Source organism: Callorhinus ursinus, unplaced genomic scaffold (assembly GCF_003265705.2).
Source record: "Callorhinus ursinus isolate GAN/ISIS: 27379988/994484 unplaced genomic scaffold, GSC_fseal_2.0 scaffold13, whole genome shotgun sequence".
In the NCBI taxonomy this organism is placed as follows: domain Eukaryota; kingdom Metazoa; phylum Chordata; class Mammalia; order Carnivora; family Otariidae; genus Callorhinus; species Callorhinus ursinus.
In genome coordinates, this window is record NW_027397075.1 from 9,660,747 (window position 1) to 9,684,394 (window position 23,648).

General features: G+C 41.3%; 1 protein-coding gene across 4 annotated transcripts in view; it reads right to left on the bottom strand.

The window, feature by feature from the left end:
* RBFOX1 (RNA binding fox-1 homolog 1) overlaps positions 1-23,648 on the bottom strand; it is a 2,099,893-nt gene that overhangs the window by 24,481 nt on the left and 2,051,764 nt on the right. For 3 of the 4 annotated variants that reach the window (XM_073899544.1, XM_073899543.1, XM_073899545.1), the window contains 2 exons: positions 23,080-23,119; positions 12,989-13,053 (listed from right to left, as the gene is read on the bottom strand). In XM_073899544.1, the coding sequence (XP_073755645.1) occupies positions 12,989-13,053; positions 23,080-23,119 (105 nt within the window). Of the gene's footprint in view, positions 1-12,988; positions 13,054-17,694; positions 17,738-23,079; positions 23,120-23,648 lie in introns of all 4 variants that reach the window. The other variant, XM_073899542.1, reaches the window with a different exon arrangement.

Sequence of the window (23,648 nt, forward strand, 5' to 3'; positions counted from 1 at the left end):
TATTTTACTTTTGAATTACGTGCACTTCAAGAGGCTGTGGCGAACTGTAGGATGACATGGGGTGTAAACAAACAAACCAGCAAGCAAACGAACATACGGACTATAGAATCCTCTGAAAGGGTCTCTCCTGATTCCTTTTTATCTCACACCCTTTAACATACATGTAAAATCATTTCATTTAACCCTTAGTTCCTACTGCTAACATTAGATACATTAAAAAAATAAAGTTTAACTGGGAAAGGAGAGACGTGCTGAATCTATCCCTGATTTGAATATTTGAATACTTCCATCCAAACTTCTGGGTTTCAGAAATTCTTCCCTGGAGACTTTGAGAGCAGTCCACTTCTGTAATTTTCATTTTTCCAACCCTGAACAATCTCCATGGTTCCCACTACTTTTTTTTTCTCAGCTAAAAAGAGAACTGAGAGTGAATCTGGAAGCCCTGCCCTGTCGCCTTCCTGGGCCTCAGTTTCTTCACCTGGAAAATGGGAACAAAAAGAGCGCAGCGTCCCTTAGATATTTTGTGTGTGTGTGTGTGTGTGTATTTTGATGAGAATATGAATGTGAAAAGACTTTATTTGGGGGGAAATTGCCATTTTTTTGGCTGTGTATACTCATGAAGGATAGTCATCTCTCCCCAGAGAGAGAAGGCATTTGTGTTTTTAAGTGCTGGGCTTCCAGGGCTTTAGGCCAAGAGGGAGAGGGTCAAGAGCCTTTTGAGGTTACAGGTGCTATCAAAGGTGGGCAGGGGCCTCCCAGAAGACAAAATCTCACCTCAACTTTGGTTGGGCAGGACGAAGAGGGGCACAGAGGGGTACAGCCCTCATGAGAACGAGTTTCTGATGCACAGTTAGAAATGGTTCTGGCCAATTGCAGGAATGGCTACATGTGTTCTCTTGGGGAAGCAGCTCTTGTATAGGGGAAAGGAATCCCGGATTTAAGGGGGTCGGTGTGGGGGGGGGTGGGAGCATAGGGTGTCCAGGCTGAGGCTCTGGAGGCTAGAGAGGACACACTGAGGTCTGTGCCCACCTATGAGTTACATGCAAAATGAAGTTAGTGTGATGGTGGAAAGGTCCAAAACCTTACAGATCCCCAGGGGATTCTGATAACCCACGACCACCCCAGGCAATGGACTTCTCGCCAGCGGCAATGGGAAAAGAGCAACATTGGCAGATTTGGTGTGACTTTTTGAAGAGTAATTCTCTGTAGAGCAACTGGTTGTACAGAAATCTACAGTAGTGGAGGTGCAGGGGCTGGGTTTATGTGGGGAGAATGGGTCATTTTTCCTATGATGTATCCCTGAGCTCCTCCACAGACAGGAAAGACCAGGATGAATGGAAAGACAGGCTGTTTGATCTCATGATTCCCAGTTGCTTCTTCCTTCAGATTTTTTTTTTTTTTTTGCCTAAACTATTTTTCTCCCAGTTTTACTGAGGTAAGGTCCCCAAATAAACATTGAATACAGTTGGACTGCACAACATGCTTTTTTGGACGTGTATAAAGGATGACTTAATATACATATACATTGTGAAATGATCACCACAATCAAGGTAATTAACATATCCATCCCTTCATACAGTTACCTTTGTGGTTGGTGAGAACTCTTAAGTTCTACTCTCAGCAAATTTCAAGTATCCCTATTTTTTATTTCTAGAATGGAAGTCCAGATTTAAAAACAAATCAAAACAAAAAACCCCATCTATGGTCAAAAACTGATTCTAAGCCAGAAAACCTGCTTCCACAGGAACAAAACAAAATATGTCCATAGTTTAGTGATGCTAACAATAATAATAATATTATCCTGAGGGTCATTAGTGTCAGGTTATTCAAGGAACTTCCTGCTCATGACAACAATTAATTCAATAACCCAACCCACTTTAAAGATGAGGCTGTTGGGGATCAAATAGATCAGTTAGCTTGCCTGTATTATCTCTGTAGTAAGTAATTTTAGCCTAAATCTAAATCTCTGATCATATTCTATAGATGAATAGCAAATATTTGCTGATGCATGCATCAAAATAGGTACAGTGATTATAAAAGACTTTGCCTGAAACCCGGACCAGACCAATTATAGGTTTTGGGCAACTGAGCGAGGCACAGGTCCCCAGAATGTTAGTGTTATGGGGGTCCTAGAGTTTGCCTCATCTAAACACGACTCACATTTTTTAGTGGATTTAGATTTGCTTGCTCCTGCCTGTATATGGTCAGTGCTTTCAAATAATACCATATGCTGAAAAATATGTTAATGAACAGTCGAGTTATTGAGAACCCCATGAATTTCCCCCACCTCCTTTGTTTGTGAAGTAATGGTCACCTTCCTCTCCTTCTGATCATAAGTGGTATTATGGTCTTCATTTAGCAGATGCAAAAACTGAGGCTCAGGAAAGCTAGGACAAATCTGATGGGACTTTTCCAGAGTATTTTTACATTTGCGTGAGTTTGTTACCCAATTAGAAAAGACTAGCATGAAATCACTCTCATTACCCATCAGTCTTTGAGGGAAAGAAAATGATCAATGGTGGCCCCAGGTGAGTTAAGAGGGGGGAGTTCCCATAAGGTGGATTTCGAGGGACCCCCCACCATTGACAGTTCTTACTTTCTCACTGAGGAAAGGAAAGTAGACAGATGACTAGAAACCAGCAATTTACTAAGACAAATTCTACATCCTGCAAGGTTTGTGGAGTGTCAACATTATTTACTGAATATGGGGGTAGGACTGAGTCGTGCCCTCGATGGTGGTGCTTCTCAGATGTCATATACACCACCCAGGGGTCTCGAAGGTGTAGAATCTGATACAACAGGACTAGGGTGCGCTTAAGATTCTGCATTGCTCACAGGCTCCCGGGGAGGCCAACTGGGTTGGTCTGGGAACCGCACTTTGCAGAGCAAGGTTCTCAGGACCCTCACAATGAACCACCCCAATCTTGAAATTTCAGAACAGACTCAGGCAATCACTCTTTTCCTGTCCTTTGTTTGTTCTAAGTTTGAGATGGAGAAATTGAAGAAAATAATACAAAGAATAGCAGAGAAACGATCTATCATTCTGGGAAAGCCGTGGGGCTGACAGTGTCCAGGACACAGGTTTAACATGCCCCCACGCCCACCCCTTGAGCTCACAGTCCACTAGCCAGAAGTAGCCTGCACTCTCTCTTAACTATGCAGAAATGGTGAGGAAAATAAGCCCCCCGTCTTTGAATGCAGTCTAAAGTTTCAAATGACAAAAGTGGACCATGAACAGAGTCGGGGATTGAGGGGATGACTGAAGCCTCCAAAAATCATGGTCTTCTTTGTAAAGGGATTCCATGCCTACAAATGCAGTGGGAAGCGCTGATCTGGGCTATCAGATGTTGGGTGTACTTCTATAATCTCAGGGCCAGAGCATTTCCATTTAAGTGATTAGGATAATTAGGGGAAAGGGGTGTTTAGCTTTGATTATGTCTCACCCCCCCAACAATCTATTGATCTATTCGAAACACTCACACATCCTAATGCGGCAAGAATAAGCCCAGGAACAATGACAAAATTGATGAGTTAGTTACTCCTTACAGAGGCTCCCTCAAGCTTTCGCCTCCAAACTACCATCTCTCTAATTCCTGATAGTGGTCCCTACTCTATAAATCTGTGTGTGTGTGTGTGTGTGTGTGTGTGTGTTAATTAAATACGAAATACACTATGGTTCTGAGGAGAATTTAATCCCAGAGGAATCAATCACTGTGATTCATGCCAGGGAGAAAATCATGAGAAGTCATTTATTTCTGTCTAGTGACTTCATAGGCACATACTGCACACAGATATGGAAATAATGTAGAGGCCACACTTAAATAGAAATCAGTTCTACTGGGAAGGAATGTCAACTTCTCTTCATAGGTACAGGGTCAGAACTTCTTTTGATAACTTTAAAGGAAATACTGGAAATTTTTAGTGAAAAGTTACCTCTCACTCCAAAAGATAGCACAATGACCAAAAAAAAGGCAAAGAAGGGGAGCGTCTTCTGTATATGTCATATTCACGCACTAAGATCGTATTGTATGTCTATTCTTTTCTCCTTGACTGGGATGCTGCCTTCCACAAGGAGAGCTCTGTATTTGCAGTGGGAATGGCCCTCCGTGTGCGCCTTCTCGTCGGAGGCTTCTGACCTGCCTCTAGAAAGTATCAGGCTTTCTCACCTGCCTCGAAACCCTTCACAGCTGAAAGATCCTGATGGTGCTACTTAAAGGATAGGTTTTATTTGCTTCATTGTGGCCTATCAAGTCAATGATCTGCAACCCGAGAAGTGTGTAATTAGGCCATGACATGACCAAAGGAGTTGTTACATCTTGTCTTGTCACCGGCAAAAGTGTCTACCCACATGGCTGTGACAGCTATGGTCTACTGGGTTTGGAATTTCCTTTAATGTCTCCCCAACTCCTTGTTGGTCCAGTCTGTTGACTATTACAGTCTTGGTTCCCTTTTTTAATGGCTTCAATTACATACATGTTCATCCAATAGCGCGTAACAGTTGTGAAGAAGCCGTTATAGATTATGGACCAAAGGCAATTAGTTCTCGAAACCAAAATTTGAGCACTTTTTCTTTTAATGTTTGTGTGTGCATGTCTGTAAATTCAAAATAAGAGAAATTCAGGAAATCTACCAGTAACAGCCATGTTCTTTTCAGCATTGGGAGCTTTGTGTCCATAAACACAAGTTTCAAAAATCCTATCAATGCTTCTATTAAGAGCTATACATCTTCTCCTTCACGATTTGAGAGCCATCTCAATTGTTACCAAATGTAATCGTTGTCAATCTGCACAGCAGGTTGGCAGATATTATCTTTAGTTATTGTAATTTTTTTTTTTTGGTGAATGCCCAATGGGAACTATTCAATCCATAGAGAAAATAAATTACTGGTGGGTTTGAGAGCAGGAAATTTGACTCTCTTTTTCATCACTAAGTCATGTCTTAGTTATGACTATTTGAGGCTGCAAACCTGCCTTGCCCTGACTTTGTTAACAAGAGCAGGAGGCAGAGACAGCACAGGACCTGGACTGATGGATATTGGGTTCAAAGTGAAATCATCGGACTTCCCAGAGCACATGGAGAATCTACCTGGGACGAGCACACATGTTCTGCTTCTTTTTGGGACAGTCCAGTTGAAGCCTGTTGTCCTGGACTCATTATTAATAACAGTGCGTCCCTTCTCTGTCTCAAGTGTCGCATTCTGTATAATCATTTCTAGGATCACCCTAACGACACTGCTTGTCTCATCAGGTTGTTCCAGTGTTCTACATGGTTACCTGACACACAGAGACACTACCAAAAAAAGTGACTTCAAAAGAGAAATCTACATGATGAAAAGGAAAAAAAAAGTGGCAGGGAAGATACTGTAGGACTGCTTACTTTAAGGAAAGCTGACATATCAAAATCCAAACATCAGAGAACTGATAAATTGACAGGCTTATGTAGCCCCTCCCCCCAAGTAAGTTTGTCCATAACAAACAAAAACAAAGCAAAACAAAACAAATTACTCATGGAACTCACTGGTTTAAAAAGAATCAAATTCACACAGAATCCTTCCTACTAAGTTTTAAAAGGCTTGTCCACACCATACTCAGTTGAGTAGATTTGGTCATTGTTCTTCCTAAACTCTTTGAATGACTCCAGAATCTGTTTAGGAAATAACAGATTCAAACTCCTGAATTTCAGAGATTCAGGTGGAATTGACATAACCTAGAAATTTTTGGTTTCCTCAAAGCTCATTCTTGCCATCCAGATTTAAAGCTCTGATGGGAATACATGAAAATAAAAACAAGAACACTTTATGTAGTGCCCTTCATGGGCCAAATCTTTCACAGCCATTGCCTCAATACTTCCAAAACACCCTGTAAGGTGTAATCAATACACCCCTAACAGATGAAGTGATGGAACGCAAAGAAATTACTTCTTAAGATTGCTCCAATAAGATGCAATAGAGCCTCATGACTAAGGGCACAGACTCTAGCTTTCAGGCTGAGCCGAAAAACTCAACTCTACCAAGCTCACCTTCCCCATCTGGAAAATGGAGTGACAACATCTACTGTCTAGCCCCAGTGTGACTGACAGCTCAGTGGCACGGTGTTTGTAAAGCGCTTAGCACAGTGCCCATCACAGTTGTTAGTATTGTGATGATCATAATTGTGTTGTCATGGTCATAGAGAGAGGATGATTTGAATCAAAGATTGCTCACCAACTACATCAAACTTCAGGAAGTCTTAGTAAAATCATGCAAATAATAAAGTCCTCCATTTCCATCTAATGAACATGTTAACAGGAGCACTGCCCTATATATTGCAAGTTTTACTGAAGAAATTCATTTTCGTCTGGTGTGTGTGCCTTGTAATGGGAAACTCACAGGCAATATAGGTTTCTTTCTAGTTACCCTAAAGCTGCCTGGAATAATTAGCTTCAGTCTCTCCTCCTGAGGGGACCCTGACTCACCGAAAGAAAAAAAAACAACCCAAATGAATCAGTTAAGAAAGTGAACTTTACGCCAAAAAGAAGAATATAAATAAAAATAAGAGTATACTACATACTTTTATGTATACATACATACATACATATACATATATATATATATATATATATATATTTTCCAACCCTGGTGTTCTAATTAAAAAAGTTGGACGTGCTTTTCTAGGCACTGGGGTATAGGATATAAATAAAGGCATTAATAACTCATTTCTGCTACATTTCTATTACAAGTTGACAGAGTGTCGTTTCTTAAATTGCAGAACCCAGGAGAACTCATCAGGGCATGTGAAAATAGCAGATAAGATAAAGAGCTGAAATCAAGAACAACTTTAAGAAGGCAGTGTCAACAAAGGTACAGAGAAGTAACTACTGTTCTGCTGTGATTTGACTCAACAGTGAGCATCTGAATCCAAACCAGTTTCCTTCTGACCCTGGATCCTTGTCTCAGCTGAGAGATGCCACGGGATACACTTCTGTCCCCTCTGAGCCTCCACGAACTGAGCCCTCAGTTCCTTATTCGTCTGAGAACCACCCTCGGCCGCACTGAGGTTTATAATGCGCTCACTCTATTTTTCAACACTGGATTTCTCAGAGAAAATAATTGAAAATGTAAATGAAAGATAATAGGGAAGCTACTATAGAGTTGCCACCTTTTTTTTTTTTTTTTTTTTTTTGCCAAATAGAAACACTAAAACCAAAAGTGAATGAAAAAAGAAAAAAAAAACAGGCGCGCCTGGGTGGCTCAGTCGGTTGAGCGTCCAACTCTTGATCTCAGCTCAGGTCTTGATCTCAGGATTGTGAGTTCAAGCTCCGTACTGAGCTCCACACGGGGCGTGGAGACTACTTTAAACAAAACAAAACAAAACAAAACAAAACAAAGCTGCCATTCGCTGTCCTCATCATTTCCTAAAAAAAAAAGCTCTTTGTAATGGCATCTGAGGAAAACGCCTTACTAAAGCCTGACCCCTCCCAAGACCAGGGGGCTAAAAAACTAAAAACCTCGCTCACGTTACGTTGTCGCTGGCCTTCTGTCCCAGCGACCCAGTAAATATGTCATAAGCGGCAGTCACCAGGTCTCCGACTGGCCTTGGGAGACAGTGCTTTAAACAAAGCCCCAGGATAAGATCTCAAGATCTCTCCCTGCACACATCACAAAGAATGATGGGGCTTGCTGCTGATTCTTAACCAGAAACAGTTTCAACCCCTGTTGAACTGGGTTCAGAGAGCAGGGCTGGGAAAACAATGACACTTCTCTCTTTTGTCTGCTTTGCATTGTCCACCCTCATTAAGGGATCTGCATTATCCACAGATAAAGCTTTCTATATTCTATGGCACAGCAAGAAAAAGTAAAATCGGTAAGTACAGCAATATTTTTAAAATTAACCTTTCTACCAAAAAAAAAGAAACAAACAAAAACACCCCACAAACCAACCCCCCCCCCAAAAAAAACCACGCCAAAAAACAAAAAACCTTTAAAAAATCCCTCCCTCAGTAAATTAAATGTTCCATTCAGGATGCTCACGACAAGCCCTTAATTTTTAGTCTGTATCATGTGATAAGAACTCCAAATAAAATGCTACATCATTTGAAATGGCAATTACTAGCCTTCTTTGAATGATGACATTTCTCTATCATTTAATCTGAATCCAGGAAGTAAAAAGTCTTAAAATAGATAGGGAGTACCTTCACTAAATGGAAATCCATGCAAATTCCTTTACTTTTTCAGTTTGGATCGAACTAAGGTTTTACGTAACAATTTAGTTCTATATCCTGTAGTTACGCTTATGATGGAATATTATGAGAAGGCAGAGAGACGTTCTTTCCCTCTCTGTCCACACATCCTCCTCCTTCCTCTCTCCCTTCCCTCCTCCCTTCTTTGTTCTTTTGCTCTCTCTCTTCCCATTCACCCACCCACACAGCCATCTATTCATTCACCCATCTGTGTATGTACGTATTTATGTTTCTATCGCTATCACCTATATACATTTAAATAGGAGTAGACCAAATTCTCCATGACCTCAGACACAGGCCTACTTATGCCTCCTGAGTTTTAAGAAAGAACTACTAATCTATTTCTCTGTGAATAGAAACTTTTATTCATAGGTTAGGACTATCACATTTAAAAAATGTTCTAGCATGTGGCCTCTGATACCTGAATTTGACAAGTCCTCTCTTGCTTGTATTAAGATTTACCTAGATACTCTTATGAGTCCTTTGTGAGGGCCTAAGGCACAGCAGGTGTGTGTGTGTGTGTGTGTGTGTGTGTGTGTCTGTGTGCACGTTTCTTTTAGCATGTCTATGTATACGTAGACAGACAACATACACACATATATATGAGTATGTATATATATTCCAAGCGCAGAGAGCAAGATAATTGATACTAGGGCATTGTCATTGGGTTTCTATTAAGTTCAGCTATGAAACTGCCAATATTCTACCATTTTTGTCACACAAAAATAGCAATTTTATATGATACAGTCTAATACTATGTTTCCAATGAAACGTTAAGGTCTCAAAAACCAAATGAACAAGAAAGGTAGAAAAACAAACAAAACCTTGTTGCTTGTTGTCTCTTTTGGTCAGTCTAGGGGCACATGTGCAGCTGGGGCTATGACTGTATGTTCAAAGCTCCTGACTTTGGGGGATCTTTAAAGGAAATGCATGTTTTATGTGAAAGAAGAAATGGCCCTGGTAACTGTTAGTGCAATGGGATCATTATGAAATTTTCAAGTGAACCACCCGGTATTACTTTCTTCTCTAGCTGCTGGAATCTGGTTCCCCTCTGCCCTAACATGGGGGACATTCTCATGCACTGGTTGTTAGGAGATGTTAGAATGTTGAGCAAGCAGGACAAGCATGACAAATGTCTGCCTTTCTGGAGAGAGAACATTTTCATCAAAGCTATATACACATCATACATACACCCCCAGATATTTGTGGCACAAGTCACTGAACAGGGAATATCCCCTCCCGCCCCACCTCCTGGTTCAGCTGCTCACAGATGCATCCACAACCAAGTCATAAAACACAATGAAACCAAGAGCCAATCCATAAAGAGAAGCCTGCCCCAGGCTTAATTCAAGCAAGCCATTCATCGAGCTAATGTGATGGTGGACCTGTCGAATCCAGAACGCATCACGGACACATCAGCAACACCAAGTGGCATGCAATGACCAGATGACCGTCGGCCCCACTGCCATGCTTTGATTGGTTCAAGCTCAGAAAACAATCCCCTTTGAGAGTTTGGACAGTTGGCTTTCCCTCAATTAGAGTGAGATTAAAAATGAAGATTTGGTGAAGTCAAGTGCTTACCACACATTTCCTAAATGACAAGGAGAGATGTTTGCCTATTCCCATTAAATCTGTCAGTGAGACTATCAAATTACCTAGTCCAAGCAGGTCTCTTTTTTTGGGGAAATCTCTGCCCACACCAGATGGTCTTCATTCTGGAGGTCAGCATTCAGAAACTCTCCGGGTGCTCCCAGATAATCAGCATGTGATCATTTAACCAAGGAGATGACGGGGAGGGAGTTGCAAGGTGCCCATCAAGGACCTTCTGCACAGTTCTGAGGTTATTGGAGTTCAGTATTTTCCAAAGGTCCCTGAATCTTTAATTTGATGAGGGCTTAATTTGTGCTGATAAAAGGAAAAATTCTACCAAGTGGGAACACCAAGCTTCTTCTGCTTTCCATACGCCTAAAGAGCGAATCTCACGATTACAAGTTAGTTGCGGTTTCTCTTTTCATCCTGTTGACAACCAGTGAGCGTTACCCAAACGCTCTCAATTCCTGCCGATTTTGCTTCCTATTCTGAAGGAGTTTCTTTGGGTTAAGAAGTTTTTTCTCTTTGTCATCCTGCCTGTCTTCTAGATGAGAGGAACTGAGAATCTATCACTGCTGATACTAAGCTGTGATCATGTAAAAATAAATTATTATACTACTGCTCTGAGATAAATTCTAGAAACTTGGCATCTTTCACCTAGATTCAAAAGCTATTCTGATACTTTCAGATTTTCTCCAAATATGTGTCTTCTATCAAAGGGAAAGGTCTTCCTTTTCTTCACCTGCTTACTGGGAATATAAGGAAGTACCACATCATAAATATGCTTTATAAATCGAACCAGAAATATCATTTTAAAGATTGTTTTCTGGTAATTTGCCTATCACTGCATTTACCTCAATGCAATAATCCCATATGTGGCAAGTGTCTTGCTTATAATAAAGTTAAAGAGGGCTGGTAATCAATTTCCACAGCAACCAAGAAGACCCAATGTACAAATTTCTTTCATGAACAGCAAGAGGCCAATTACGTGGACAAGAGTATATTTACTTGGTTTCTTCCATGGAAACGATTATACCAACGTGGGAATTGTAGAGTCATTCAAGTTTTACCAAGACTGAGGGCAATTTTCAGTAGGACACGTTGCCAATGAGAAATCTCAATACTGTTAAAATATCAGATTTTATACACATATTTGCATTGGGTGCCCCCCCAATGCAGCAACACTTTAACTTAATTTTCAAATGAATGCCAATAGAGATGGCCAGATTCTCAAGTAATTCTATTTAAGAATAGTATTAAATATTATTTTTTAAAAAGCATCTAGATGCATCTTATTAAAGAAAGCAATTTACATTATATCTTTATAATTAACCTTTTTCCAACTTGGGGGAAGATACACTTATACTGAGAAGCAAGATAAAAATCCAAAGAAATAAATCCATTTAAGATTCTTATAATTATACAGCAGGCTAAAGTTACTGTGATTATAATTATATACAAAGTGGGTGTTTGAGAATTTAGCATCTAGAGATATTTTCATAAAAATAATTAAGGGTTGTAGATGAACCACATTACAATTGATACTTTGTGAATCTTCAGTGTGCAGAGTTTTAATAGCATTAAGACTTTTCATTTGTAGAATGAGCTCCAGGATTTCAAGATTGCCATCAGTTTTATGAGCTTTATTGACCCTCTCTAGTTTCCTAAGCCGGTGTCAAAGTGTGCTGAAGATAGTAACGTACATAAAAACATGGTTTGCATCTTGGCAAGAGGATACTGGGTAACTGGATAATTTGTGTATTTAGAACTGCATCTTAACAGTTGTTTGGATTTCTTTGGAGGTGCTCTCCGGCCCTAAGAACTCGTTAGGGCTGTTTATAAGAAAACAGTAATAAAACCTACATACAACCAGATAGCAGACCTCACTTCTATCTTGCCAAAGAGCCATTTGTTAAAAGTGTATGCATGGGGTTTTCAAAGTGCAGCATTTAGGGTTCAGGAGTTGATTTTGGTTTCTTCTACCTTGGAAATCTGCAGCTACATTGAGCTAACGACACACCTTGTGGGAAATGGAATGGAGCCGCAGAGAAAGCACACGGCAGCAAACCGAGAGAGGAACTAAGTCACAACAGGCCAGGGAGGAAGGAGCACCAGTGGCTGCTGACACTTCCCATTTGGAGGTCAAGTACATCGCCTGCTTACCTGTCTGACCCAGCATGCCTCAGCCACACATGCAAATTGTTACCATCACTGTTTTATCCATGAGACGTATTTTTAAATCAAAGGAGTCATTACCAAAAATAAGCACCCTCAATGACATTTGTGCATGCAGAGCATCTGAACATTCACATTTGTCCTCAGAAAACAGAGCCAACGGGTTGCATTCAAATATGGAAACGCACACTTTTTTTTCCCCCCAGGCACCTACATGAAAATAGCTGTGGCTTGTCATTTCAGAAACCGAGTCGTCTGTCAAGCCTGGGCCATGGGTAATGGAGCTCCTCCCCCCCCCCATGCCCACCCCCGCCATCCATTCTGACTTCTACATTTCTTAGGCCCTCTCTGTCCCCCTTCCACTGTCAGTCTTAACATGTGGTGCGCATTACAAATACACGCTGGCTTATCTTAGTAGGATCGGACTCGGGGCACTGCCGAAAAGAATCTCCTTAGGAACGCCAGGCACATCTCCCCCATTCCTTTGTGTTGGATTAAAAAAAAAAAAAAGCAACGGAGGGAATGCTTTACTGGGTGTAAAAAGTTGTAAAAAAAAAAAAAAAAAAAAGGGAGGAGGAGGGGGGAAGCAGGGTGATTAAATTGGAGGAAAACCTGCCCGATCACCTTCTGGTGTTCTTCCTACGAGTTAGAGGAGACCAGGGCTGCTGCTTACACAGAAGTCCGTGGGAAGGCTGTACAGGGACCATATGTGTGTGCATGCAAGGTGCACTGTTGCAGGGATTTAGAAAGATCTGAAAAGCAACTCCACTGGCACAAAACATAGCATTTCGGGTTTTAGTGGAGAGGGCGAGAGTTTAGGATGTTCTAGGCTTGACGGTTCATCCTCTCTCTATGTGGCACTGTTTACCTTCACCATGGGACCTGATTTTTGGGTGCTGCCTCCCCAGCAGTCATGCATGCGCACCAGAACCAGACGAGAATCTCGTCTCCCACCAGCTAAGTTCATTTCCAGGTAGTTGTCAAGCAGGAGGAGGGAGACTCTTACCTGTCACTGTAGGCAGTGGCAGTGGCAGGGGTTGGCTGGGCGTAGCGGTATGCAGCATAACCACCCTAAAACGCAAGGAGAAATCTGACTTAGGAATGCAGAGGAGGCCGACTCGGGCACCGCGACTGTGAGGCCACAGCAGAACAGCAGTAACCCACATCTACCAGTCGAATGCGGAGGTTAATGAAAGCTTAGTAACAAAGCAGAAGTACAAAACACACTGGAGAGACAGGGGCTTGGATACCGACCCCAGCTGGATGTTACAGGTTAGCGGTTGTAAGCATTTCCCAAAGGAAGACCCCAGACACCCTTCTAAAGAGATGTACCTAGACGGTTAATGGTGACTGTGTTGGGGTGGGGAGGATTATGGGGTATTCCCTAAACACTCTGTGTACTTGGCTGAACTTTCCAGATTTTCAAAAAGGATTATGCTTTACCTTTACTTATTAGCTACTAACTTATGTCTTACTCAATCTCTCCTCGATTACTTCCTTAAAAATCCAACATAGGTTGAGCTAATGCCCTCCTGTCTTACATTGATATTTATAAAAAAATAAGATAATGCTTTGACTGAAAGTTTATTAGTCATCTCTGGCCTATGTGGCTGTTCAACCACTGAAGCAATGAAAGAAGACTGTGTTTAGCTTTCAAAGTGTTGTATAATTATTTAGAAAAATGGAAATGGTGAATACTTGTTAAAAATTCTGTCTTTTCCGCTAAAGATATCACACTGGTTCAGATAGGGAATTTGTTTGGTGTGGAAAATATGATAAAACTTTTCAATTTGTAAATAAAATAATTGAGAGAAAAACCCCCCAAAATAATTAACATTTAGTTGCATGTACCAGTTATTGCAATTGTTCAATTAAGCAGAGGACAAGCAAACGGTCATATTCGAAAGGAACTGTGTTCATGGAGCATTGATTATCAAACTCTGAAAATAACCGAGCTTCTTGCTCAGCAGACCACAGCAATACATCAACCACTGTCGAATGCTCTCAGCACAATTAACAAACAGGATCCAGTCTCTACCGATAAACACAGGGAACACTCAGGTTCTAATTAGAATTCACAGTCCCATAATCCTCTGAGGGAACAGTTCTTTCCCTCACCATAAAGGGGCAACTCTGAACAGACTGATGTGTTCGAGGACCCCCAAAAGTCAAGGTACTCGTGTGTCAGAGGGGATCTAACAACAAAATCAGGAGTGAGGGGTACGTTACACTTAGCTTCGTGTGTAGGGGACAACCAAGTGGTAAGACAAGGAGACAGATGCTGGAAAGAGCATCTTCTGAAATGTGGACAAAGTGGTCTCAATAATTTATTTCTACCATCTTCTAACTTTCAGAATACATCTGCCACGACTTCCGTAGCAATTCAGAAATCTAGTCTGTCCTTAAAAAAATGTGTCCTTTGGATCAGCCCTGGAGAAGGCACAATCCAAGACATCCTGACAGATAATCACCAAGCATTTAGAGCCAGTAATTATACACATACACACACACACACAAAGTCTCCCTTGAAAAATAATGTGGAAGTTAAAAAAAAAGAGGTCTTAGCCGGACACCACCTGGTGTTCCAAACACCATGTTCTCTAATTAGGAACAGGGAAACTCATTAAATGTGCTGGGGAGCTGTAAAACCCAAGAATTGTCACACCAGCACCAAGCTCAAGATACAGAATGATGGGCTGGGAGGAAATCGGGTCACCAGATTTCTGGAGTCATTCTTTTTATCTGCTTGTCCATCTCCTTGGCTTTCATGATGCATCCAGAAAGGCACAGGTGTGCAGGTGTTGTATATTAAACAATGAGGCAGGGAGGGGCTGGAGCTGGCTCGTTGATTGCTAGAAGGCATTAATTGCCATTAGCTGAAAGTGTGGATGGAAAAAAGTGTGTGTGTGTGTGTGTGTGTGTGTATTTTTTTCTCTCCCAGAATAAAAAGCAAAGCCATTGCAAAGGTATTTGCATCAAGGGCCATGTAAATCAATCATAATTTGGTGACTGTAATTTGGCCCCAGCAAAGATTTCTAGCAACACCCCCCACCCCGTGCATACCCTCTATGTTTGAACTCTGTATGTGTCCCCAGCTTCCACGATTGTTTCCATCAGTGAAAATGGGTAGCCAGTTTGATAAGTGCAAAGAACAGCTGTAGTGCAAATAGCAGATAACGAAAATGAGCCTCACTGATTGCCAGTTGATATTTATCGTATGAACATAAAATGGATGTGTGTGCAACTGGGATCCTTCTGCACAGCAGATGTGCTTGTCTATGACGCCTTGGGAAGGACCCATCCTCTCCATTATTTTCACATGACTTGCCCATTTAGACAAAATAAGTGTGTGCTTCAATGCGAGACAGGCAAAAATAGTCAATGCTCTGACAATATCCTGGTCTTGGATATTTAGGAATCTGTTTACCAGCATTTCCTATTTAAGATGCAAGGTCATAGTTTGCCAAAGTCTGTGGAGCCAGTGGAGAGATTGTGACCTTGAGCAGGAGTCTCCTTCCCGTCCAGTAGGTCTGTTGGTGATGATAGCAATGTTCTGCCTCTGAGCTGTCCAATACAGTTGTCACTGGTCCTAAGTGACTATTGAACACTTGAAATGTTGGCTGGTAAAACAAACTGCAGTTTTTAATTTCTTTGAGTTAATTTGACTTTACACGTCAAGGGCCACATGGGGCTGGTGGCTTCAGTACTGGACAGTCCAGGTCTAAGTGATCCCTCAAATAGGTAATAAGCGGAAAAAGAAAAGGCTCAGGGGGCTTGATACCACCATATCTATATACTGCATTGTCTTCTTTTGCTATTTTTCTTTTGTATGAAATCCGTATTAGGGGCATAACAGAGTTGTGTATTAACTCTGTGTATGTGTGCATACACTGTAAAATGATCAAAAAATACAAATTGCTTTAATTTGCCTTTCTAACAGGTGACTCTAATCAATTTTATTGCTCCATATTTTGCAGCTCGTTGAGCATAACCACAGTTTCTGCAAGGTTCTGTGCTAATGTCTGAAAAAGGAGCGCTCACTTCCATTTGCTAGCACCAAACCACATTCACGTTGAAACCAGTCTTCCCGACATTAGGATAAAAATGCATCCTTAACAATTAGATTTTTCCCACCACCAAACCAAATGGCAAGCACAACATGGTTCTCTGCTTCCTACTCGTAAACTATACTCATTTTTCACATATGGGCAGCAAGCTATGAATGAGGCCTTATATAAAATATAAATTTTAAATGGCCATTATGAAGTCTCCCTCCCACCTCTGCCACCATCACCAGAAGTGGCCACAAAGATCCCGACTCATATTGTCAGAAACATTTCCTTTGCTAGCGAGACCTCTGGAGGTTGGGGTGTTACTGATTGAGAACCTCTAATGGTGTTCCAACAAAGCATTTTCAAAACTGTACTTTGTGGAATATTAATAGAGGAAAAGAAAACTTTGCATGACCAAACAAGTCTGCAAGTCTGGGAAATGCCATATTAAACAAAACGAAACTGGCTTCTCCATCTGTGGAACTTTCTAAAACAATATTGACGAGCACTGTAGATGCTCAGTGCATCTGAGTCATTTGACAAAGCAAATCACATTTTTTACTTTAGAGCATACTTTTGGAAAAAGATGTTTTAATATCCAAATGATGGAGGAAGAGAGTTGAAATGTTTGTGTCCTGGTGGAGACATGGGATGGGTAGTGCTGTAAAGTGTGTGTGTATTTATTTATTTTTACTAAAACATTTATAAGAACATTTGCAAAATGAAACACTTAAACATAAATAATCGCTCCCTAATTTATCTGCATCATCCATTCAGCTGTTTTTGAAGTGTGGCCATTGAAAATCATTTTTCCTGAAACGTAAAACTAAAAGTTGATCTCAGGAATTTAAATTATTTTGTTCTCGCCTACATCCAAGTACCCCCTTTTTGTACTAGATTTCTCATTAAAACTTGATTAATTCTCATGGCTAAAAAAGAATGTACTTTCTTAATTGACTTAATACAGAACAAAAATGGGAACTGCATGTTACAGGGAAATCCATGTAATAAAACTCCCACTGATCATCCTTAGTTTTGCGTTCTTCTTTCATTTTATTTGACAGTTTTAATGTTGGTTATAGACCATATTGGGAGACTCGGCCAGCTACACTCCAATGGATGTGTTGCTCTTTTTTCTTCCTACAAATTGATTCATTTGGGGGTTGCTTCAGCAGTGAGTAATAGGGTTGAAAGCTATAGCAATGTGTGAAATAAATTTATAAGAAGCTACAATGAAACCAGGGAAAGTTATGTTACCTGTGTTGACCCTCAATGCTGGATGAGTAAGTTTTTTGCTTAACCATTCCAGTTGACTCCAGGAACCTACTACAAAGTTACCCAGACAAGTTGATACAATGAAACCTTGCAAGTCTTTTCACTGAATTTATACAAACTGGGTGTAGATGCATTTTAAGCCAGGAAATTTATAGCCAAGTCAGATCTCCATTTTGATACACTCATGATCTAGCAAACGGGGGAAATCTGAGGATGTGCATCCCTATTCTAGAAGCATTCACATCGAAACTGGAAAATTCAGTTAAGTCTTTCCTCCTTCTATGTTAGAGAACATCTCCCAACCCCATAATTGTCTTGTTAGTAGGATTTCACAGCAAACCCACAATCACAGTGGTGCGTTTTTCCACCAGTCGGGATTTCATACCTGCAGCAATTTATTGCCATACACAGGCTCTTGATACACTACTCTATAAGGAAACAGAAATGTAATGTTTTCAATGCAAAAATGAAATAAATAAAAGAAAATGCATAAGTCAGACAAATTCCAGAGCAATTCATTTACAAGTTTGCTTCTCTTACTTCACTAAGGCCTGAGAATGACCCATCAAACCAAAAGAAGGAGGTTTTAGCTGCTGAGCTCTGTAACCCAGAGTATCAAGAAGGTGCGGGTGGGGATCAAACCGTACTGACTGTATCTGTGCCATAACCTGTGTTTATTTTTAGAGAAGAAAAAAGGATACTTTCATGGCTTCTTATCCTTCTAAGCATAACACAATAGTTGAAGTTAACTACTTCAAATTTCTCTATCTCATGATTAGAATTCTCTGGAAAACCTGAGGATTTAGCTTTGATGCCTAATTATTGAGGCAGTTGAGATGAGAGTACAGAGCAACCATAACCGTAACAATACCTTTATTTTAAAAATTTAATATCAAATAACAGAGAGTGCAATTGAATTTTGTAAATTAATGAATCACGTTGAAGCTACCAAAGCTGCTTTTAATATATATGACTGGAAAAATTATGTGTGCATGCATGTGGCTAGAGAAGTTGCCAATAATATATGTATTATGGATATGTCACAACCTCATTCAAGTCCAAAACCAACAAGATCTCAAGAAGAACCCCTCGGACAGACTGGGATGCAATTTTTAGATGTGAAAGTTTTTTGTGGGCAAGCTTAATCTTTCATGTGACTGGTTCTAGTTTAAAGTGAAATTTTCCAGTTCTCGGGCAGACATCGATGTGGTGAAATACTATAAGAGTTTATGGGACCTGCCTTATAAATGTGTGTGTGTGTATCTGAACCTTTACTTGGCCTTAGATTTAGTAAATTTAAGCCTGTGGACCTATGCCTGTCAACATTCTAGTGTCTTCTCTCTCTCTCTCTCATTCCCATTGCTTACTGGAACGTTTCAAGCAGAGATACTGTTCTCCATGACCTGCCGACCCCATTATCCTCTCATTTCTCAACCTCCTTTCCTTTCACTGCATTTCCCAGAGCTTGGCTCAATGAGGGCAAGGACGTTACTCCGTTGGCTCGGAGCTTAAGCATTGAACGCTGAAGCCAGATCCCGTGGGCTCAGACCCCAGTGTCAGGGAACATTTCTGGACAAAACATTTCATCTCTTTGCTGAAGAAAAGTGTCCCCCCTCTGAAAACAAAAGTGGAGCTAACGGGTGGAGGCAGTTCCTCCCCTCCAGTGCTGAGGGGAGGAGGTAAGGCAGTAAAGATAGTAATGCTTAACTCCTTTGTGGGCAGTTGCCCCTGGGGTGACTGACCTGCCTAGTATTAGCTGACTCGCAGCCAACTCCCATGGAAAGTGGGGTCCCAGGAATAAGGACTTGGGGTTTATCTGGATAAGTTCTGTGTTTCAGTTATCCATGTTTACATGGGTGAAATGAGGACACCTCTTTGTTTTAAGATCCATGGATGGCAAAGTGACACGAATTCAGAAATAATTGTGTTTAGCCATGGCATCAGCCAGGAACTTGCTATAACGGAATTTAAGAATCATGTGAACAGGCACTGGAATCTCATTGAGACATACCAGCCTCATGGCTGCATGGATGGGTAGAAAGCTTAGGGCTTTCTTATAAAAAAGGAACACGGTTAACATTTCTATCGTCTATCAGTGTTTCTTTCTCTGTCTACTCTCCCTACCCGTCTTCTCTTCCCTTCATTCCAATGCTCCACTCTCTCACCCCACTTTCCACTGAGTTAGTACCTTCTTTTTAAATAGCTCTATTATAATGGCCTTATTTCCATTTTCAATAGTTATCTTTTGATCAAACGCCATACCCTTGGATCGTTCCCTGAGCTGGGGAAGACAAATGTCCGGATAAATGCAGTTAAGCCACACTTGCTTTCAGCTCTGTGGCCAATTCTGGTCTCCTGAGATCCATAGCTTCACCCCCAAAGAGAATGGATTGCTTTGTAGGCCCAGGGGACTTAGTCCTTATACGTCAACTTTCGAACAGGTTGTCAATTCCATGGATCGCTACTACTATTATTTTTTTTTCTCTTTACTGTGACTCACTTTTTCATGAAAAAAAAATCATTTAAATGTGCACCAGTAAGCAATCATGGCGAACTTGCAGATTTGATAGGCTAGTTATATAAGATAAATTCCTATCTTTTGAAATAAAAGAGTGTGTGTGTGTGTGTGTGTGTGTGTGTGTGTGTGTATGTGTGTGTGTAGAGCATGTGCTCAGGTAGAAAGGACCCAGGTAATGACCTTTTATACTGTCCTTCCTGACTTCGAAATCCACTACATCCTCTCTGATGAATGGCCATCCACACTGGGCTTGAGCATGTCCCCTGTGGCCAGAGTCCGAGCAGGTCTTTCAAATCCTGTGTGCTCCGTTAGGACCAAGAAATGCCCAAGGCCTCCAACATCAGGTGGGGTTGGGGGGCAGGACAGAGAGAAGGGGTGGAGGCCATGGTCTAGTGCATGTGCTGTGACAGCTTCTGAGGGGGGACAGTGCTTGAGCAGGAAGAACTAGAAGGTAGCCTGCCTGTGCCATCCTTAGCAGTGACCAAAGCTAGAAGCTCACTACTCTACCCAGTAAAGTGAAAATGAAAGAGGACATTTCAGCCTATTAGAGGTAACCCAGGTGTCTAACACCTGTCCCAGGACCTCTCAGGATTGCCCTAACCCTATTTATTGTGCACTATCTTTAATGAGATTGAAGGAGCAAGCCAGAAACTTCCTTTAAATAAAATAGAACCTCGCATACTTTCTTATGAACCTTGTTAATCATCATTCCTTCAAGAAACGGTGCCCTGGGGACAGTTCCAGTCGTAAGAAGGGAGGCAGGGGTGGCAGCTTGAAAAAGCACATTCCAGATTGTAAGGTACTTCTAGCCAAGAGGAATCCTGCTCTGTAAACTTTAAGAGTGCAGGAAATACTCATATTCTTTCTTTCCCTTAAATGGACATAAGGCCATCGATGAGCCCTTGTTTTGCTGCCATTAACAGGCGGTCTAGTCCCTCACTGTGCCCCACAGACACACACTGCCTGGCAGCAGTATTCCCAACTTGCCATCTTATGTGGAGCAGAATAGTCAGGAAGGTCTGCAAGGCCTGGACTACCCTCTTGGAAAGAGGACAGAAACAAGTGCTGGGTAAACAAGGCTCCAAGTTATTTCAGTACGTGCTTCTGTCCCCTAATTGCCTATTTGGAACCACCTCCCGAAATATCTTGTCATATAATATGAACAGCGGGAAAATGATCTAAATTTTTTTTTTGGCTAGAAGAGTGGCTTAGCAAAGAATGAGAGAAACGGTCTTCTAAACCTTGACACCAGGGAAGCGCAGCATGACAAAAACAAGACACGCCGCCCCCAGACAGAATCTCTCTGAGGGCGGCACCCAGGCACCTGTCGGGGCTACACCACTACGCCGGCAGGCTTGGCCCAGATGTGATGAATCTGGGGGAAACAAAACCACTCAAGAAGCTTAAAGGACAAAGGGACCTTTTTCGTAGCTTTCCTCCCTGAATGGAATTTATCTTCCTGCCTAGTCTGGAAGCTGGCACGTTTGCTCCCTTCTGCATGTCTCTGCTCCCTCCATTTGCGTTGTTCTCATGGATTTCCATTTGTGGTCTTTAGCGCCAACCAGCACAGACACATCTGCCCACTTCTCTTTCTAGTGCATTCTTTCCCCGTGTCTGTGATCCAATAGATTCTGCATTTGGGCAGCTCCTCCTTCCTGCTACTCAAACATCTAGGAGGCAGGGAAAGATGCCCACCAGATATATCCACAGGACAGCACAAATTAATAATCAATTGCTGTCAGTTTACAAATGAAGAAACTGAGGCACAGGAAGGTGGGCACTCCCCCCCAAGCCCCACTGGTGGCTGTTGATGGAGATAATTTTTTTTGTTGTTTTTTTTTTGGTAGATTGTCTTTTTCCCTCATTTTTCATCCCTTCTCTTCTCCCCATTTCCCAAATTAAAAAAAAAAAAACAACCCTAAACTTAGGTATGCTCTAGCTAGAGGCTACACTGGGGGAGGGTATAGACTGATGTTGGGTTCATTAGGTTAGGTTTCTGAGGATGTGGATGGGCTCTAGGATGCCCAGCCCCAGCCTGCCTCTCTGTTTATAATGGTGTGCATTGCAAGTTTTGTTTTTTTTTTTTAAAGAGGATATTTGGAGGCATGGATTAAACTACACGAAAAATAACTTGGTTGTTCACTGGGTGTAGGTTGTTTGTTCATTTTATTATGAAAAGAATACTAACCCACAGATTATAATAAATGTATTTCAGATGCAATGATAGAACTCAACCATATGCATCATTGATGGAGATTAATACTGTGTCTCAAAATTGTAATTATTTGAAATTCAAAAGGAAGAAAATTAAATAGTGTCTTTCCCGTTTTCCAGTAAATGATAACAATTTGATCAGACATATGGATTTATTTTTCTTTGTTATCTAGTTTGTAAGACGACAAATATGATTCCAGTTAACTTATTTGAGGTCACTTGTAACAAAAAAGTATATGACTTAAAAAACAGCCCCCGGCCCTGCCCATCTATTTTAAATTGTGTTTTTTCCAGGTTATTTTCCTAACATTGCAGCTAATATCATAATGTGGGAGAAAAAGTACCTCTAGATCTATTTAGGTAATTTTAATTACGGTGCCCATAATGAGAACCATCCTACTCTTTTCTGAAAGTGAAAAGCTTAATAAAGTGGTACCATTTAATAAACAATTCTAAATTTAACTAACAATTCAAAGTCAGGTAATGGTTTGGGGGGGGAAACGGAAGGAATAAGGAAGAAAATAGGGTTTCGTGGTCAAGTTGGCTTACATTTTGTTAGAGATGTTTCTGGCTAAAATCATCCAAAGTGGGAGGGGTTCTTTCTAGAGCTATTACCATGAACAATTAAATGTATTTATAGGAAAATATCAAAAAAAAAAAAAAGCAGCCATGAAACTATCTTTTAACGTTCTATAGCTGGTAACTACAGCTGTTATCCTAAATATTATACTGAAAACACACAGACCATACCGAAAACTTGAGAGAATTTTTTTGGGGGGGAGGGGAGAATCTTTAATTTGACACAAGAGAAATGCCATCTCTTTTAGGGGGTGTTCCCATGTCTTCTGAAGCTAACGAAGGAGCTAATGCCACCCCACAACAGCCGTGATGGCTGTCGGGAGCAGAAGGTCTTCTGCCCCGCGGATACGCCCCTGCACTCTTTCCCACAGACGCGGAAGAAGGAAACTTGGAGCAAACTTGTAAACAGAATGACTCCGGGAGGAAACAGGGGTAGCATGCACGTTAATGAATACTTACATAAATGTCTGCACCATAAAATCCATCCTGGTAAACAACACTGCAAGGGTGCACACACAAAGAAAAACATCCATATTAGTGCATTTCCCCATGCAGACACACCAACCCCTGCACTGGTGAAGTTAGTCTGGTCACAAAGATCCAAGACACAGGAACCGAGGATAGTTTTCACATTGGTTAAGGAGGTTGGAGACAACAGCTGTCCAACAGCCCGAGAAAATTAGGCCGGGGTTTGGTGCTGGCCCAGAATCCGGACGTGGTGGCATGCTGGGCACCCGACTTCCCACTCTTTCGGGAGGGGGTGTGGAAATGCAAGGAGGAAGATTTCAGTTTAAGTGGCCTAGACAGACAGGTGAGTCAGAGTTTGCATTCAATCCACTGCATAGCTCCCCCCGGGGCGGGGGAAATCATCTGCTTAAAATATAAGATCAATAAAGAGGAAGGGGACAGATGGTCGCATTTTCAGTATGTGTTGTAGCTGAATGACTTTAGGAGAGCCGGACAACCCAAATGATTCCAGAAATGTTCTAGATTCTTTCACCCTGTAGTTATTATATTTGGTAATTCCA